The sequence below is a fragment of the Ostrinia nubilalis genome, chromosome 1 (assembly GCF_963855985.1).
Source record: "Ostrinia nubilalis chromosome 1, ilOstNubi1.1, whole genome shotgun sequence".
NCBI lineage: Eukaryota > Metazoa > Arthropoda > Insecta > Lepidoptera > Crambidae > Ostrinia > Ostrinia nubilalis.
The window spans coordinates 14,182,547-14,204,056 of record NC_087088.1 but is presented as its reverse complement, the minus strand read 5'-3'; the positions used below and the strand labels follow the sequence as shown (position 1 = coordinate 14,204,056).

General features: G+C 35.9%; 1 protein-coding gene across 2 annotated transcripts in view; it reads left to right on the top strand.

The window, feature by feature from the left end:
• Positions 1 to 21,510, top strand: part of LOC135073771 (solute carrier family 12 member 6) — a 419,228-nt gene that overhangs the window by 363,294 nt on the left and 34,424 nt on the right. For both annotated transcript variants that reach the window (XM_063967954.1, XM_063967945.1), the window contains exon 3: positions 11,529 to 11,599. In XM_063967954.1, the coding sequence (XP_063824024.1) occupies positions 11,529 to 11,599 (71 nt within the window). The remainder of the gene's footprint in view (positions 1 to 11,528; positions 11,600 to 21,510) is intronic.

Genomic DNA, 21,510 nt, shown 5'->3' with positions numbered 1-21,510 from the left:
GCGAAGTTTTATTCGGACGCTGTCGGGAAACACGAGCGGTACATGGTCTACAACGCTTTTTGCGATGTCAAGGCTCCATCACTTGGTTAGAAGGGACCCGTAAACCTCTCTAGTCTTAAGTAATAGTATGTACTCGTATCTACTCGTATGTGTCCCATCACAGCTGTCCGCTGAAATATCCTCTTTTAGAGATAACTTCACCGATTTTTACTTCTTAACGTTGTTTGCATTTTTGACATCAGTTAATGAACAATTTAAAGATACATTTCATATACTTGTTAGAAATAAATGTTACCCAAAAAAGTATACTGAACAGTCTGGGTAGGTATATCAGCTCTTTTAACTTTATACTGACGGTGTTTGTAATGGAACAATTCTTTTCTATGCGCTACTTATACCTATCACAAAATGATATGTTTTTCATAAACTTATTTGCTAATGGATCCAGCTGGAAAGCTCATTTCAATGCAAATGCCCTTTGGGAAAGGAAAGGTTGTAATTATTTTTTACGGCCAAGTAAGAAATATGGAAAAGTAATATTTGTTTTTGCCAAGCCATGTAATATTATATTTTCCTCGTTTCATCCCTGATGTTAGTCGACCTATATTACGGGTGCCACAAAGCGTTGAAATGTAAACGAATTATGTCAAAAAGTGTAAATACGCCACATCGTTGACAAAGGCGATTATCGGTTGATGTTGTTTGCTGCTTTAAATAATATGTGCGCATATTAAGTTAACGGGAATCTGTAGAAAATTATATCACTTCAAATAAAAGTAACACATCGAGCAAAATTGTAACAAAAAAGATTTAAAATAAACGCAGTTCAGTGTTTCTGCCAAATTAACAGCCTCACTCGAAACATATCTGCGTTACGGCCCATAAACATGTTAATTCAACGGAATACATGAAAAAGCAATCACCTGGAGGATCTTACGTGAAAAATTGCTAAGGATCCTGTACGTCGTCGAAGGTATTCAAACGCGGGAATTATTCAATCCGTGGAATGGTTACGCAACAAAGCCTGAGTAGGGTTGCGGCGGCGGATAAAGGGCACGGTCAGGCCTCCTGAACGCTTGTCCGGCCAAATTAGTCGGCTCCAGCCAGATTTAGGAACAGGAATCTGCTATATTGGTAAATACAAGATACCATCTCTATCCCTGTCTTATTTAGAGTTTGAAAATCGAATTCTCCAAATTCAATACATCTGTGGCCAGTAGTGAAAGCGGATAGCAGTCTATTGTTTCTATTGAGGGGAAGGTATTTTGGTCGTTAAAGTGTTCAACTATTGAAGTTTAGACATTTCTGATTCGTGACTATAACTCACTGAATTAACTCCACAAATATACCGAAGATAAACAGCCTGTATAATGTCCCCAAAGATCCTGCGTTTAGATTAGGTACAAGAGAAGGCAACCCTAACCGCGAGTGTGTAGGGACGTGTCGCGGCTCAGCCCGCGATAACTTTTATTGATGCCCGACCCAAATATTTTCCTTTTGCAACTTTTTCTGTCTCCCTTTTTCTACTGAAAGAATAAAGAAATAATTTTGTATGACAAACGGCCGCTTTTTATTGGAAGCTTTTTGACGCCTTTGTGTGCAAAAACGCGGGTCTACTTCCATTGTGACATGAATACCTAATATTTATCCGATTGTATCGTCAAGTGGCCGTGAGAATTTATATTACTTAATGATTCGGAAGTACTTCCGACCTTCATTCATTATTTAAATACCTAATAAAATACCAGCAAAAGCTCTCAGTATTGAAATTAATTTTAAGCTTTCAGTGTTAAATAATAGTAAAAAGCTTGTTTATGGTATGAGCTCCCTTTGTATAACTTAGGTAGGTGCCTACTTAACTTACATAGGCTTTTTATTGTGACACGCGCGAGTGATCTGCGAATCGCTTTTACAAAAGTTATACAAATACTATGTACTACTTATTATGTGTCACATAGGTTATTTATTTATTTATTACCTACAACAGTCAAAACACTTTTTTTTTTTCATGGTAATCTCTTTATTCGTGATGGGAAGCTATCTTTTACTATTAATATGCACATGCATGTTGCACGTGACTGTCATAAACCATGTCATAATATTTTACATAATGCTGCAAGTTTCCTGCAAACCCGTGTACACAGACAAAGCACTAGTGTACATTAGCATAATGCCTTTTTAGTCCAATTATGATAAAAAGCTGTATAGCTTAATATCACAAGATGAAACCAGAACCATTTGTAGGACGAAAGCCTAACAAGCCGTATCATGTGTTTAGACGATGCAATCGGATACCTCTCTAACAACACACAACCTGTTCTAGCCAAATCGAACGACAGCAAACATGTTCACCGTGTTTACACAAGGTATCTGGACGCCCACGCGATCTTAGCTTAGAACCTGCAATGCTAATTTAAGATAGGTACATTTTAATCTAATTTATAATGGTACCCAAGAACAGCAAGGTGTTAATTTTAGCAAATTAATTCTGTGACAAATGATTGATGGCAAACTTTTTTACTTTTTACTACTTTAGTGCAATTAAACAACTAGTTAATTAGTCACACTCACAGAAATATTCATGGTTGTTCTGTCATCATACCTGCACTCATTATTATTTCATAAAGATTGAATGATTAAAACATACTCAAATCGACATCACGTTCAATAAAACTCTTTCATGCAATTCAGAAAAGCTTTCAATATTTGCGCATTTCAGCCGTCCATAAGCCCGTTTTAAATGGTAGTCGACGGTAAAACTGTTCGCTAATCCGAATATAATTCACTCCGCGTCCAATTAATACGAAGAGCTGGCCTATCGAACGATATGAAATTGTATGACTAGCCAGGCGACTATGTTATGTTATGTTCCAACTTGAGGTCGGAAAACATGTATGAGCACTTTGTATTCCATTTGGTTATTGCGTAAATACCGCATTCCTACTTGGCTACACAGATAAGCTCTTAAAGTATCTCAGAATAACTTACGTAATGCTGGTGCTTCTAAGCCGTTAGTCTAGGTATTACTGTCCACTTTCCAGGTTTGTCTTTGTTACAAGATAATAAATGCCTTTGTATTTTACTTACTAATATTACAGAGTAACTGGGGATTTAGCAAAAAGGATTTTGATCCTGTTGAATAAGTAAGTGGGGCCTGGAACAGACGACATCGAAAGATATTTTTAGTTTTTCCTTTAACTGAGTTTCATTCGGGACCGAGAAAAGGAATTTGTTTTTTATTATTTTACGTGGGTAGATGCTGAAAAACGGTAAGGAGTAATAATGCCGCCAAAACTTCAAAAGCAATCTAGTTAGCTAGTTGATGAAATTCGACATCGAAATTAATAAGGGCACAAACCACAAGCCAAAGAAGAAGGACTCTAACTGCTGATGTAATAAGGTTTTATTTAGAAGACAAGCTTACGATGTGTAACTGAAGTCGAGAAGATTTAATGGAATAACCCATTCGTGAAAATTTTCCCGCAAATAAATTTTAAATCCGAGGAGGCTTAGCTCTGTACGTAAAAAGAGTAATGAACATCAAAGTAATGAAAGTGTGAGCCGAGGACGCATCAATCAATGGGGCTTCTGTCGCGATCGGTATTGCCACTTTATCTGCCAGCCCTGATTAAATGAAGCCGTACAGTAAATAAACAAGTAGAAAACAAACTTTCTGTTTACTTCGGATCTGAGGAAGTATGGTCATTCATCGACTCACTCAAAACTTTTGACGAGCATTAAAAAGGAATTTGCGACTCCTGTAACATGATTTATAACACTCATCTCAAATTGATGGACAAATTCTACCGAAAAATTTACCAAATTGAAGAAAGTTTGAAATCAAAGTGATTAATTAGGTCAGGATCTTGTATTTTAGATAATCATCTCATCTATCTAATAAAAGCACGATTATTATAGCTGTTGTGAAAGTTAATGCTGAATGTAACAATGAAGGAAAATGGCAGTGCAAAAATTTTGCGAAATTGTTGGACTCACTTTTGGCTCTCGACATTTTCCGAGTGGCACATAAAGAGAGAAATGCTGGAAATAAATTATCTCCAGCGTTGGAGAGTAAAGAATTATATGTCGTAATTAAGGCAGCCGATTGTGCCGCGAATAAAGCGTGTATTGAAAAAGTTTCAATAATTGCGGCGCGCGCGGTCCGTGTGAATTGGAACGTGCGCCGAGTACGTATTAGGTAGGGTTGTCTATTCGTCAGCATCAATAGAATTTTGAAATATTGTGGGAAAACAATCATTTCTCATGTCAGTAATACGAAAACTCCTGTAATTTCTTTGATAAATAAACGTAGTATTAATTCACCCTTCTTTTAAAACTCAATAAAAACTTAATAAAACTCATTTATTTCTGTAAATAGGCTTAAAAAAAGCACTTTTACACGTCCCAGTATTAACCCTACCACTGCTTCAGGACAATAAATGGGCCAGTGCTGAGAAGAAGCAGCGCAAGAAACTCAGTCACTATTGTCAGCCTCTTTTTCAAAGGTTTACATGCTTTAAAATGTACAAAGTTATAAATATTTATTTATGCGAGCTAGGCAGTAAAGTATCCCAAACATTTTTATCTTTTAAATAATCATCGACTTTATAGTAGCCCTTTTTCATTAAGGTACTTTTAATATGTGCTTTGAATTTATGAATGGGTAGTTCTACAACAGTTTGTGGTAATTTATTAAAGAACTAGCTTTCCGCCCGCGGCTTCGCCCGCGTGGAATTTTGTCTGTCACAGAAAAACTTTATCGCGCGCGTCCCTGTTTCAAAAACCGGGATAAAAACTATCCTATGTTCTTTCCCGGGACTCAAACTATCTCTATGCCAAATTTCATCAAAATCGGTTGCGAGGTTTAAGCGGGAAAGCGTAACAGACAGACAGACAGACAGACAGACAGACAGACAGACAGACAGACAGACAGAGTTACTTTCGCATTTATAATATTAGTTGGGATTTAATACATTTTCCCATAAATGAATTACCAATCTTATGCAATCTGAAATTTGGAACGGCAAGTTTATTTTTGTTTCTTGTATTAAAGTTATGCAAATCGCTCTTTTTCGTGAATTGCTCTATATTTTTGCGGACATATAAAAGGTTTTCATAAATGAACTGTGAAGCTACTGTCAGTATGTTAATTTCCTTAAAAAAATCTTTCAAGGAAAATCGGGGTCCAAGGTTATAAATGGCCCGCACTGCTCTCTTCTGCAGAACAAACACAGTTTCAATGTCCGCGGCTGAGCCCCACAACAATATGCCGTATGACATTATACTATGAAAATAGCTAAAATATACTAGCCTTGCCGTTTCAATGTCAGTTAATTGCCTTATCTTTCTCACTGCAAAAGCAGCCGAACTGAGCCTTTTTGACAAAGTTTCAATATGAGGACCCCATTGAAGTTTAGCATCTAAAGTGATTCCCAAGAATGTTGTGGAATTTATGCTATTTAATGGTTCATTCTTCACCATTAATTGCGTGGAAACCTGCCTCACATTAGGTAAGGTAAATTTAATGCACTTAGTTTTGTTTGCATTTAACAATAAGTTGTTAACAGTGAACCAATGTAGAACCTGTGAGAGTGTGTTATTAATATCGTCAAAATTTACTTTACCTCTATCAACTTTGAAAATGAGAGATGTGTCATCAGCAAATAACACAATATCACACAGATCTTTTACAAAGTAAGGAAGGTCATTAATATAAATAAGAAATAGCAAAGGTCCTAATATTGATCCCTGCGGCACACCCATAGTAAGAGGTGCTCCAGAAGACTCAGTTCCGTTAATACAAACTTTTTGTTTTCTGCCTGTGAGATACGAGTTCAGCAGATCAAGTGACTTATTCGAAACACCATAATGTCGCAATTTGTTTAGTAAGGTTTGGTGGTCTACACAATCAAACGCTTTTGAAAGATCACAGAAAATACCAACAGCGTCCTTTTTACTCTCCCAAGCATCAAAGACGTGTTTCAATAGTGCTACCCCAGCGTCAGTAGTACTTCTACCTTTCGTAAAACCAAATTGCTTATTGTGTAATAATTTGTTAAAAATGAAGTGAGATAGAAGTTGGTGGAAAATAATTTTCTCAAAAATTTTGCTAAGTACTGGTAGAATAGAAATCGGTCGAAAATTAGAGGGGTCACATTTGTCACCAGCCTTGAACAATGGAATTATTTTACTTAACTTCATTAAGCTAGGAAAGCAACCTTGATCAATACATGTATTAAAAATGAATGCAAGGTGAGGAGCTATGGTGTCAATAATTGTTCCAATTATACTGACTGAGATTCCCCAAAGGTCCTCGGTTTTTTTCATATTTAATTCTCTAAAGGTTTTAATTATTGTATTACAATCTATATGCCTGAACTGGAGCAGACACTGGCATTCGGTGACATTAGATTTTAAAAGAGACTCTGCAAGAACTGGTGATGAATTCAGTTCTTTAGTTGTTTCAGACGCAATATTGGAGAAGAATGTCTCAAATGTGGTTGCAACTTCTGTATCGGAATTTATAATTTCGTTTCCGATTTTCAGTGAAAAAGTGTTATCCTTCGATTTATTTTTACATGTTTGTTTATTTATTATGTTCCACGTAGCCTTAGCTTTATTATTAGAATTTAAAATCATGTTTCGAAGATGATTTGATTTAGCAGCCACACAAACCCTTTTAAATATTTTTGAGTAATTTTTAACATATTCTATAACATTCAGATCTTGCGTATCGGCTTTAAGACTATATAATTCATACATTTTATTTCTACTCTTGTGAATGCCGGTTGTAGCCCAGTCGTCAAATTTACATTTAACAGAATTTATTCGGATCTTTTTCTGTGGGAATGTGGTTTTGAATTCCTCACTCACAACACTGAATAGATCCTCATAAATGTGATCAACATTATTGTCATCTAATATAAGTTTATCAATACCATCACAAATATTTTTCTTAAATTTGTCAATTCGGTTAGTTGTTATTGGCCTACAAACAACATCCACTGTACTAGCGACATGATGGTGCTCAAATGTGGCCAATTGTCCACTATGATCTGAACTAAGGCAATTAATTATTGATTTACTTTGAATATTACAGTTACAAAAAATGTTATCTAAGCAAGTAGCTGATGTTGGAGTGATTCTAGTAGGCTCATTGAAAAGATTTGATAAATTAAAAGATTTAAAAAGGTTTAAGAATCTTATTTTATATTGAGTATTATCTAATAAATCTATATTAAAATCTCCACATACAACTACTCTCTTATTTGATTTAAATACCTTTTTCAAGACCTCCTCCATAGTGGATTCGAATAATTGGTAATTTGCAGATGGGGGCTTGTACACACTTACAATTATATACTGCTCTAGCTCTGCACACGCAAGTTCTATAGTTCGTTCGATTGAGAGTGAAACAATGTCTTTTCTTTCCTTGTATTTAAATTGATTATTTATTATTATGAGTGACCCCCCTCTAATAGCAGACTCCCTGGTGAACGAACTACAAACTTTATAATTACCTACATAAAACATTAATTCATAATTTTTAAGCCAATGTTCTGTTAAGCATAATACATGAACATTGTATTTTTTTAAAAACAATTCTAGTTCTAATTCTTTGCCAGCCAGGCCTTGTAAATTTTGATGAACAATATTAAATCCTTTAATAGACCTGTCTGTTGTCGTCCCTCTCAGTTTAAATCAGAGGTCGTCACAGAAATATTAGTATTTCTACTAATAATATCAAAAGTTGAATTTACTTGTTTTGTGTTAATAACACAGTTAATATTATAAGCTAACAATGTAGCAACTTTTAATTTTATACTTTGAGGCAGGTGTAAAGAGCTGCCTGTCAATAAGAATTTATTATTAATAAATTTATTTGTGTCGAAAAACACAAACTTGTCGCTATGACGAACAGTCAAGTTACATAATAGAGTATTCAGTAAGTGAATACTTTTGTTATTATCTGAGGAGCCATTTTGACAGTATGGCAGGGCACACATAATTATCTTTTCAACATTTGCTTTTGCACTCTATCAAAATAATAGTACCTAAAATATAAAAGCTCCATAGGCCTGTTTAATGCCTATACCTAATATTTCAATTTCTATAGAGTCTAGCTTTAAGTGCTAACTTAAAAATGGGATAATCTAGTTCTTTTAAGTAGGTAACCTATTCTTGGCACACTTATTGTTACATCAGCCTTGTCATGCGCCACGTTTTTCGATCGATGCCTTATTAATTATTTACATGCGAATACATGGCCTAGAAATGTCTTATTGCAACTAAGTAGAAGGTAAGTTATGTAAAATAGGATTTATGAATATACAACAAAACGTGATTCACGCCAGTGACAATTTTAGTCCAACACATGTAACTATGACATAATAACACAAATAATAAATTACTAAGCTAAAATAATGCTACTGTTTACTTCATAATATTTTTGGGATATCTAAATTCCAACCTGTATAGTATCTAACAAGCAACCCTATTCCCGATGGATTGCACGTTCGCAGCGGACGGACGGTCCATACAAAAACGCTGCAAACATAAAAGTAAATAATCAGGTTTTCACACACGTTCATTTTCCGCGGTATTTTATCTTTTTGTATTTTCTATCCGTCGTTTTTATTTTTCGATAAACTGTGTGTATTTAAGCACAGTTAAAAACTACAGTTTTATCATGGTCACATATTTATTGCGGCATAATGTTTCATTATGTCTACTGCAAACTTGCTTTGTTTATGAAACACTCTACCGATATTTTTCTAGTTACTTAGTAAACTTTACCTGAGGCGGTCTATTTGATTAAACGATAACCTCTGATTCGATAAATAACCATTTGAATACCTACACTGTAGGTCCTACAGAGTCCTATCCACTAAAAAACTATTCTACCGCATAATAATGGACGCAATCTTAATATAATTAAAGTACACACGAAGGAAACAAGTTTGTTGTAGCCAACAATAAGGTCTATTGTCAGAGTACACCACTAAACCCTTTGTGACTACACGTATACACGTTACTCAGCGCAAAATTACATTAATCCGGCTCTAAATACCTCTAAGTTTAAGCCAAGGTTGCCTGCGTAAATAGCCTCGACGAGTTTACGTTTCGTTCGAAACCACAAGCCAATAGAGCAAACTCCCGACTTGGACTCACGCTCTCGTGAATTTCATACACTTTGATCTCACGTATGCCTGTTTAACCACGAAAATGAGATTACATCTGTGAAAGCTGTACACATTCATCTTTCAAATTAGATTAAACTCGTGAAGGTTTTTATGTTAATCTTTCATAACTGCCGTGGAATCTAAAGGTCAACATTTGAACTTCACACAGTGTATTGGCTAGTCGCTGATCAAAATTATATTAGCGTTTTAGCTCTCAACCCTTGATCAGTGAAATTGGTTGAGTTATCATGGGGTTGCAGCCACGTACACGCGATTGATGCCATAAATGTTGATGATCGTCGTTTAGTAATTTGGTTCCGGTCGGATTCTCTTAAGGAGCGAATGTACCTAATAAACATTTACGTAGTATGTTTGTGATGTATTAAAATATTACCTAAATTACATAAGTTTATTCCTACTTTAATCAAGTAAAGATAGTACCAAATAAATATTTTTTCTTTCTTTCTTTCTCTTATTTTGAAGTTAATACACTTAGGCTGAGTTGCACCACCTAACTTTGACCGTAACTTTAACGATAACCGGTGTTTTTTGTATGGAATTTGACAGATTTTTGACGTTTGTCAAAGTTAAAGTAAGATGGTGCAACTCAGCCTTATTATTATTCTGTGGTATTGGGTAATACTAACTTCAGCAAAGTTCTTAGAGCAACCAAATTAAAGCCAGCTTGACTTATTTGTATGGGATGGGAGCTCTGAATTATTATCGCTCATGAGTTATGTCAGAGGTGCCTCTCAGTATGCACGGGCTCTAAACGCGTGCATCGTTACACCACGCCCCGCAGTTCGTAGTTGTTTTTACATTACCGCTGCATGCGGGCCGTGACGCGTGCAAGGTCCCATCGTCGCCGGATCAGTGACAGCACACATCACCTAGTTTTCCAATTAATTGTGTTACAAACAACTATAGTTTCAATCAAATTGTATGGGCCTTATGCATTGTTATCGCTCATGACATGGTACCTCTCAGTATGCATCGCTGCATCGTTATGCCACGCCCGCAGTCCGCAAACAGTTCGTATTTGTCTTTACATTACCGCTGCATGCGGGACGTGACGCGTGCAAGGTCCCATCGCTGCCGGATCAAGTGACGGCACACATCACCTAGTTTTCAGATTGCTTGTAACACACATCACCTAGTTTTCCGATTGTTTGTAACACGTTCTTCAAGAGTAATTAGCGGCTGACGTTTATCGCTTAGGTAAATTAATACGCTCAACACGGAGTGCTACGTGATGCTACGAACAGCTGAATGGTATTCTTGTTTTTTTAAACATTATTGTTAATATTATGATGGCAGTCGGCTGTTAAATAATTAAATATAAAAATTGTTCATTGTTAAATTAATAACAAGTATAATTTATTATACGAGTAGTAATTTGGGTTGGAAGTTAGTTTATTTAAGTTCGAACAAATGTTTTCATTTAGGTATATCTCGAAAATAAGTATTTTGACGAATTCAGATGTCATGTAGTTTTCATCAACATGGTTCTGTTAGTAAAAATATTATAGAATCATAAATTAGGATAGGCAACGTTCTTAAAATAAAAACCGGCCAAGTGCGTGTCGGACTCACGCACAAAGGATTCCGTACCATTGATTTATGAAATTAAAATTATTATTTTTTTAATTTAAGTTATTTGTATGAAAGATTACGCGGTAATAAGCGGTTTACGATTTACGAGGTATTAAAAAAAACTTCTTACTAGATCTTTATAGTAATGTACATCATATGTTTTTTTTTAGACTTTTCATTTTCTTATTTTAGAAGTTAGAGGGGGGGGACCAACTTTTTTCCACTTTGGAAGCGTCTGTCACGCAAACTATTCGGTTTAGAAAAAAAGTATTTTAGAAAACTCGATATCATTTTTGAAGACCTATCCATAGATACCCCACACGTATGTGGTTGACGAAAAAAAAAATTTTGAGTTTCAGTTCTAAGTATGGGGAGCCCCCAATATTTTTTTTTTATTATTTTTGCATCAAAATCTTAATGCGGTTCACAGAATACATCTACTTACCAAGTTTCAACAGTATAGCTCTTATAGTTTCGGAAAAAAATGGCTGTGACATACGGACGGACGGACAGACAGACAGACAGACATGACGAATCTGTAAGGGTTCCGTTTTTTGCCATTTGGCTACGGAACCCTAAAAATAAGAAAAAACAAATGCTTGTCCACGAAAAAGCGAGGATGCGGATGCTGGCTGATAGCTATAAAATAAAAACAAATTCTTCTTCCATTTACAAAAATTAAAGACAAAACCATTTTGCTCTGACGAAATTTGAATTTGGAACGCATGTTAATTTATTTTTAATTTGTTCCAGGTGACACCGATGAACATGGCCTGCCAGTGGAGAAGGACAAAAGCTGCGACACCAACCTCTATCTTTACCATGTAAGAAACTTGCATTACATATTTTATTACTTTAATCTTATTTTTAATGATATTAGGTCCTCCTCTTCAGAGTTATCAGAAAATGTATCTCCCTTGTGTTGAATTAAAAGTCATTTTGTTGCTATATGACCTTATAGGCCAGTAGAATTAGATTTTAAATCGAAAATAATTCCTACAAAAGATTTTATTGCTTTAATGGCTTCATTGGTTGCCCATTAGGGCCATTCTTAAATTTGTGCCAAATTTTTTTTCAAAATTAAAGATTTTTTTTTTAAACTTTTTGCGATGTGTATCGAAAGTATAAACCAAAAGCATACTTTTGATGTATATGGACAACCTTAAAGCCCTCGGAAAGGAAACAAAATAGCCTACGTAAACACGGCTGTGACACTGCATGACACGGATGTGACAGTTTTACATTTTTACTGTAAATAATAATATTTATGTTGTTAAATTTATATCATAATAGTTTAAATTGATTAACAATAAAATACACTAAATTCGTTTCATCAAAAAAGGTGTTATTTGGTAATATGTACTTTTTTCTGAACATCCAAAAATTTAATTAAAATTGAGATCAAAAATACCGTCAGGTAGTTAATATATCTACTAGATAATAAAAAATAGACTTTTTATTATTGGCACTATCTGATCATGCTTCCGATATGCTACCTACATGGTTTCGATATGATAATATGCTTAACAAATTAGTAAATCTTAAACACAGTAGGTACCTAATTGAGTATCAAATGAGATTTCTGTAGGATTCACATAACAGTTGGTTTTGACAACTTAAACATGTTTCATAGTCACCGTACCACTAAAAATATGGTTAATAGCAATTCCTTTTAAAACAACTCCGACCACCTCTGCAGGGCCTTTACCGGGAGCTGTCTCAGTTAAATTTGATATAATTGCAGAAATGAGAAAGTGCAATAATTTTTCCTTCGTGGCATCTAGAAAATCATACTAGCGAAAAATAAGTACACTTACTAAAAGGCTACTCTTAAAAATTGCACAATACACAAAATAATTTAGCAGAACAACAAAAACTATTAAAATAATAAAAATAGAATGTCACAACCACGCGTTGTAATGTCACGACCATGTACTTAAATAGTTTGCGGTAGTGACACATTTTTAATACCATGGCCGTGACAATTTGGAACGTGTCCGATATATCCAAAAAACTATCTGTGAATTAGCAGATCTTGTGCAATTATCTGAAACTATACTGCATGAGGTACATAATTATGTTTTATACAATAGCGTGACATTGATACCTACCTTTAAAAATCGTACACGGGATGGACGTGTTATGGTTGTCCCTTTTTTCAAATAAATGGGAAATAATTTTTTGCGGCTCACTCACTACGTTCAGCCATTTGCAAATCTAATAAGATGACAATGTTACTGTTCTAAAAAAACTTAGCAAGGGATGTCAATATCAAAGATAGTTTTTTACCGAGTTACGCATATTTAAAGTGGCGCACGTGGTTGTGACACAAAAACTGCTCACACAATGTTTGGTGTTCAAAATCAAAAATGGTAATTATTATTGATATAAATTTTTAACAGTCTTATAAAACATGTATTAATCTTGCATAATTACTGTAATATTTATCAAAATAACATAACATCTCTTCAGAAAAAAATATTGTATGTCCAAATCCGGGAATCTCACACTACACGGTCCGTGACATTTTGGACTTGTAACTTTTTTTTAATATTCTTCTAATAGTTTTATGATAAAAATAATATTGGGCCTAGTTAATAGAGGTATTTTACTAAGTAAATTAATATACAGTGCACTGATTTTCTTTAAAAACATATGCTATTCTTACATCTCACACAAAAATGCGTAAGAATAAGAATGGCCCATTAAGACTCTCCTAGGTTTTCGACTTCGACGGAGTTGTGCTTAAGTGGTGGGGGCCCCCGAAAGGGGCGCTTTTTAGGTTTTCCGATTATACCGCGTAAAGGACTTACCCTATCGAAAAGTGGTCTTCCTGACGGTTGAAGGGCATTTAATCCTGCATTAAATAAGACCATATTCATGTGTTTTGGACAAACCGTTCTCGTGCAAATGTTCGGCAAAGTAGAAAATATGTGTATAATTAATGACCCTCTCCACGTCCAATAGCTCGTTTACCGCAGGCTTCCAAGTCTTGAAAAGGGTCGCCTCAACCAGTGTAACCCTGTCAAGGCTCACGAGTTGGATTCGCTTATCCTTGTTCGTCCCAGCCGTTCCTTAACTGCGATTGCTGCACCTCTTCCTGGCACTCTCCTGAACGACTCTGTGTTACCTAATGTGGCTGCTCCTCCTTGTACCCTTCTGTACGATTGCATTGCTTAGCCATATGTCTGGTCCAATGTTCGACGCCACAAAATCAACTTCGTACGCGTGAAAATAGTTTAAATACTATTTTCCGTGCTTGCAACATTTTTCTTTACTGCTTCGCCTTTATTAGTCGTAGAGTGATTGTGTATATCCTATAGCCTTCCTCAATTTATGAGCTATTTGACACAAAAATAATTATTTCAATCAAACTAGTAATTCTTGAGATTAGCGCGTTCAAACAAACAAACAAAAAACTCTTCAGCGTTTTAATATGAACTTGTTGTTGTTGATTTTTGGCGTCGAACCTTTGACCAGGCATACGGCTAGGCAACGTAGTCGTGCAGGAGGATACAAGGAAGAGGGGCAGCCACAGTAGGTAACACAGAGTCGTTCAGGTGAGTGCCAGGAAGAGGTGCAGCAACCGCAGTTAAGGAACGGCTGGGAAGCCATTAAAGCACTAAAATCTTTAGTAGGAATTATTTCCGATTTAATTCATTTTTGTGTTTAATTCTACTGGCCTATTAATTACTCCAAGACAAGGAGTGAAGTGAAAGTGATGTGAAGGGCTTAATCTTTCAATACTACATAGCTACAATGGTTGGGTTGAAAAAATACATTACTTTTCTAAACGTTTGAGTGGGAAGTCTGACATGCTATCTCGATTCTGGAACCCTTTAAGTTTCGCAGTCTAAATGACACAAAAACGTACTTTTTATAGAAATATAAGCCTCAATTTTAGGTATTTTCTTTATGTAATTGTCGAGCAGAACTAACGAGCTTAGTAAGGTCGTAACTTCTGAACAGAATAGTCATGATAATCGGCCATTATTTATTTAACGCGGTCGGCCAACAATTTGCTTTGTTATTGTTGCTCTTGTACACTCTAATCCGGGAGATTACGCGCGCCTTGCGGTGGCCGCCTCGAACCGAATTTACTGGTTATGCTTATTTAATGTTTACCAACCAAACAGTTTCGGGAGTGTCGTAAAAGTCTCGGAAATTACGAGCCAAGTTTATAGAAGAAGGTTTATTTTACGCCGCGACACGGCAAACGTGAATTTTGATATTACCACTCTGTGAGTCGCCATGTTTTTGTGTAAAGTAACAAGACTAAATCTCACTGATGAAACCGCGAATGTATTTGCGGATCCTTTGCGCAAATATTTGGCTAGTTCGTTGTGGCAAAAACTAAATTGGACGTAACATAACATACATTCTAGAGGCACTGAAATATTCTGATTTAAAACTATAGAAAATTTAAATGAAAAATACGGGAAACTCCACTCGTGCTGTTGTACATTAAATAAATTCCATATTGCCTATTTCTGATCAGCCCCAATACCTAATATTGGACGCGCACGACTCGGAATAACATTCGAGCCAATTTAAGTCCCGGATTAAAGGGTGTTCGGATGAAACGGAATAAATCGAGCGCCTTATTGAAATTGAGTTAGGAACGTATTACCGTAGCCGTGCTACGTGCGCCGATGACCCGTGTCGTAGCTCGTAGCTCGTAGCGCCGTAGCCGCTTCGTAGATCGTTACGAGCGCCACTTCAATTTCTTACGCTATTGGCTCGACTTTCCCGCCGGCTCGTTATCTTTGAAACTGGACCACAGACTTTAGGCAATATTTTAAAAATGTAATCAGGTCTTTCGACTGGAAGCTCCGCAAATGGTGCCTTTTATATGTTTTGTTCTAAAAGTAGAATCAAGAGCTGAAATAAAATGTAAAGTGGACATTGTAAGATGCGTAATAAAGTAGTGGAATCTAAGATTAAAATGGGATATGCTAACTTTTTGCTTTTTTAATATTTGACTTTAGAGGTACTTTATTTTATATCATTATTTTTTTAAACTATTTATAAATAGGCTTTGCAATGAAAATTGAATGTGAAAACTCTTACAAAATATTTTTGGACTCAAAATTAATACGATAAGTAATACTACTAGATAACAACATTGGTCTGAAGTCAACATTCGAATCTAATCAATGTGTTTTCTCGTGTAAAAAATTAAGCGGAACCAGTGCGGGGAAAACAGTGGGCTAATTCAAATGCATTTGTCGAGAGTAGAAATCGTCTGTCAAATAATTTTCTAGTAATGAATTTTGAACTGATTGTCAAGGTAATACAGTTGAAAATTGAATATCAAAGCCAGACTACGCCTAATGTCAGATCAGCCGATGGTAGATGCCAAATTTCCAATATCGCGTACGAAGACGGAGAACTTTGTCAATATAGTGGTACATAAGGGTCATAATTAGTGGATGCCGACGATTTTCGCGCTGTCATCTCAACGACTGCCCACCCTTGTCGTTAGAGCAGTCGACTGGATAGAAAGCATGGAATTAACATGGTGATTGATAAACTAGGTGCAAATAAGCATAGGTATTTTATAACCACAGAATGCTTTTTGCTTAAATTTGAAAATAAAGGATATTGTTCTGCGTCCATACATCGTTCGCCCCAAGACCCCCAAGCAATGAAATAATGATTTTTATATGTGAAATTACTTAACGATTGTCACCTTATACTCCACTAGCTTTTCGCTCGCGGCTTCGCGCGCGTGGCCTACATTAGGTACCTACATATTTTACGGAACCCTATTATTTTCCAAAATAAAATTTAGCCTGTTACTCGTGGATAATGTAGCTTTCGAATGGTGAAAGAATTTAATAAAAACGGTCCAATAGTTTTTGAGTCTATTCATTACAACCAAACAAACAATGTTTTCCTCTTTATAATATTAGTGTAGATACTTAAAGCACGGATAAGCGGGAGATTCGTTACAATAGGAAAAATGCTTCAGATTTTGAGGTTATTAGCATAACAGAAGTACATTTCCATTTTCTATCTTCTATAGGTACTTATAATAAATCTGTAGAGAGGTCAACTCTGTACATGAAATATATTTTCAAAATAACTATCAGGGGGTGATACTGATGCCAAAAATGCAATCAGTAAAATTTTTGTCTGTCTGTCTGTCTGTATGTTCCTTATAGAAACAAAAACTACTCGACGGATTTTAACGAAACTTGGTACAATTATTCTTCATACTCCTGGGCAGGTTATAGTATACTTAGGAATTCCCACGGGAACAGGAATTAGCGGGAAAATCCTTTTGTATGAAAAATCTAAACCGCTTAAGTTAGACGCTTTAAATTTCGCACGTAGGTACTTTAGTAAACTAATTCCCACGGGAACTGGAATTCGTGGGAAAATCCCTTTGTATGAAAAATCTAAACCGCTTTAGTTAGACGCTTGAAATTTGACATGTAGGTATCTTAATAAACTTAAAGCTTAGTTACAACAGGATATTGCAAAATTCCCACGTGAACGGGAAAAAACATTTGAACGAAAAAATCTAAACCGCGTAAGATAGATGAAGGGGGTAAAACGGGATCCACGCGTACGAAGTCGCGGGCGGCCGCTAGTTGCTAATAAAACTATTTATTGTCAAGAATTATATGTATAATAATGCGAATTCCCGTTCCCGTGGGAATTAGTTTACTAAAGTACCTACGTGCGAAATTTAAAGCGTCTAACTTAAGCGGTTTAGATTTTTCATACAAAAGGATTTTCCCGCTAATTCCTGTTCCCGTGAGAATTCCTAAGTATACTATAACCTGCCCAGGAGTATGAAGAATAATTGTACCAAGTTTCGTTAAAATCCGTCGAGTAGTTTTTGTTTCTATAAGGAACATACAGACGGACAGACAGACAGACAAAAATTTTACTGATTGCATTTTTGGCATCAGTATCACCCCCTGATAGTTATTTTGAAAATTATATTTCATGTACAGAATTGACCTCTCTACAGATTTATTATAAGTAGGTATAGATATGTAGGAGAGACGTCTTAATTACACTTTAAATCGTAGATCGATAAAGAACCCCTTTGTCAAACCGTATGAATAGCAGCAAATTAGTGATGGGCCGACTATGGTCTTTGCCGACTAACCGACTAGCCGACTAATCGGTTTTCAAATTGCCGATTAGTCGGCCGACTAATCGGCAATGCCGATCATTCTAGTACCTTCTTGTCCGAAGAATAATATCTAGATTTCTCAAAGAAATAAGAATAATCCAGATTTCTTAAGATAATTTATAATTTCTTGAGAAATAAAATTTCTTTAATATGAGAAAAAATAAAAAGCAACATCACAATCACCTACCAAGATCTACCAACCATCTACCTTAGGTACCTTAGGTAGATGTCATAATTTTCGACGGCGGAGGGGTCAGGGGAGGTGACAATATGATCGCCTCCTGCTGCAAAATGTATGGGAAAAATTAATTGATACAATGGCGTGATAACTACTTATCGCGGCGCGCATCCTAGGCTCACTGATTCCTCTCCACCCTCCACGGTGATGGTCAGCGAGATGAGGGCGTGGGGGTTGGTACCCCCGCCTGCATTGCACTGACTACCACCACCGTTTGATAGGCAGGGCCCGCCATACAGGTGGGCAATTGCCGGGACGGACTGTGATAGTTGATGGCTTTGTCCGGATTCACATAGTTCTTCACACTAAGGCGATCGACGGATCTCAGGGGTTATTTATGTGGGTATTCCTCATCCTTCCGATGAGAGGAGCCCCACATAATCTACCACTTCCCCGCAGGGTAGGTACATGCAATTCCATGCATATTTTACCCAAAAAAGTGTCATAATTTTTATATGGACAAATTGCATAAACTTTACACATTGTGATGATTTCCTGGTATTTTTATCTAATCTTAACTTTTATGAATTTAGACTGATTTCCAAAATTTGTAAATCAGGTGAAACCACTTTTGACTGATTTTTGCAGTCAAAAGTGGTTTAGATAAACGCCCTTGGTCTACCTCATAATCATCTTGGTGATTATGAGTTTTATTTCATTCACATATTTAATTTTGTAATGCGCCGATTATAATCGGCATATTTTGCCGAATAGTCGTCACTAGTCGGCCGACTACAAATGATGCCGAATAGTCGGCTTTCCCGACTAGTCGGCGACTAGTCGGCCCATCTCTACAGCAAATAGAACTTTGCGTATTGGAAAAATAGGAATGCCTACGGAAAAGCCAAACATTTTTTAAAAAGAAGTTAATATATTTTACTTACATTTAAATCCAAAAATATCTTTATTCCGACCCAAGGGTAAGTAGGCAGTTATGTAGGTATAAATGAAAATACGTATGTAGGTACTTATTATTTAATAATGGTCATGTTCTACATTTTCTATTAAATATGGGCCCAATACATCAATGATGTCGCCATCACAACAAAGTACCATAAATGGTTTAACGAGATTCCGATATTTGTATAGGGAATAAGTTTTTTTTTTGGTATGCATAATTGCTACTTTTTTGCACATAAATGTATGTATGTACCATCCATGATGACAATAGCCTTTCTTTGTGGTAAATCGTTTCCTGGCTTCCCGAAAAGAGACTGGAACATAAAGGTTTCTTTGGGCTACTTCCTCTCTACTAATATGTTGTAACCCTAAATGTGCTGGTACGAAATGTTCCTCCATCATACTGCGTGCTTTCATTACATATTTTGTAAGAGTACTCCTTGAAATGCCAAGTAATGTAGCTATTCTGTCATCTGAATCACCGGTCCTCAGCTTCATTAAATAAGCACCAACTGTAGTAATTCGTGCTCTCTGATAGTATCTATGGCAAAGAAGATCTGAAGGACGAATCTGAAAATAAAATAAAACATCAGATTCACAGTTCAACAATAAGAAGAGCAATATTTATATAGGATTAACGACTTTTGTGTGTAACGGAATAGTAAGATGAGTGATGAAAGATAATTTATGATTTGAACGCTGAATGATGAGGAATGATTGGTCTATGGAGGAAACGAAAGGGATGAATGAGGAACGAGGATTGAGAGTAAGAATAGTGGTAGTTTAAAAGAGTAGTCTGTTGTTATGCAGGAAGTATAAATAAAACTTTACTGAGTTTATTTGGCTCAGGGAATTTTTAACTGGCTTTATAATAGTAAAAATTATGTTTAATATTATGTAAGTAATAATATTGCAATATTTTAATAATATAAGTCTATTTGTATTATACAGGGTGGAAACGATAAGTGATCTATAACACTTTTAATATTGTGTGGCTGGCATACATTTAGTATGGAGGCTGAAAACATTGAATTTTCGGATAGATCCAGTTAATTCTGTAACTATTTACTGATACCGTTAGAAAGAGCTCGTGAAGCACTTTCAGGATGAGTAACCAGTTTTTCGATATCTTGTGTAGTTTAGAAATAATCGAGTGAGATCACTTATCGTTTCCACCCTGTATAACCTGTATGGATGAGAGTAGTGGTAGATTGAAAGCAATGGAAGGAGTTGAAGGATGGGAAGGCTGATTCGGAAAAAACCTTTTTTATTATTATAATAAACCGGCATAATTATTTTTATGTATTATAAAACTGGCAGGGCTCTTACCTCTCTGGGTTGAATCCAATATCGAACAATGTTTAATATATCTTGATTATTCTCTGTATCCAAACAATGACTTCAAGTTCGCAATAATGAACAACCACATCCAACACAAACTTGTTGGTGACCTACCGGGGCACCGGTTGGCATATCTGGAGAGTCTTGTGAAGTAAGTGTGGTATCTCTTTGCAATAATGAGTGACAAGCCCCACAGATGTAGTAGTCATGGACTTCCGGTTACGGCGTTTGACAAGTGAAGTGCGTTATAACCTGCGTCCCAAAGTTTTAAAGTAAATCGACACCAAAACTTTTCGATTCATCCCTAATATCAGTGAACTTCATAGTTAAACACTTGGACGATCTGAGGTGACGTGAATTTTACGAAAATATTCAGGATAAAACGTGAAAAAGTGTGAAAAATGAAACTAACGTTAAACATCTCCATAGCTATAAACATAACCTAACCACCAAACAACTTCCGTCAGCTGACAGTGACAGCCAGTGACAGACCAAATACCATAGACAACGACAAAAAGTTCACGGCCTTGGACATTAAGTGTGACCAGCTTCTGAAATTTTAACTGATTGGTAGAAAATGGATACCCAATTGGAACTTTTACTTAAACAAATAAATGAAAACCTTAACATGAAAATTAACGAAATAAAGGAAGAATTTGCAACACAAACAAACAATCTGACCACAAACTTGTTATCAAGCATAGATGAAAAGCTGAATCCTTTGATAGGGGAAAACAACAAACTGAAAAATGAAGTGGAATCACTGCAGAAACAAGTTCACCATCTGGAAAGGGAAGTGAGGAAGAATAATGTTATAATACACGGTGTAGAAGAAACAGAGAAAAACAATACTGAACTCCTTATAGTGGTTCTAGACATCCTCAACGAAGTTGTAAAGGATGTGGAAGCTGAAGGATTTGATAAATGGGAAATCAGTGAAGTGCGGAGGCTGGGAAAAAAGGAAAATGATAAAAGACGACCTATCCTGCTAAAACTGACATTGGCCTGGAGAAGAACTGTAATCTTAAAAAACAACAAAAAATTCCCTAAAAACATGTATGCTACTGAAGATCTTCCTAAAGAAATATTAAATATCAGAAAAG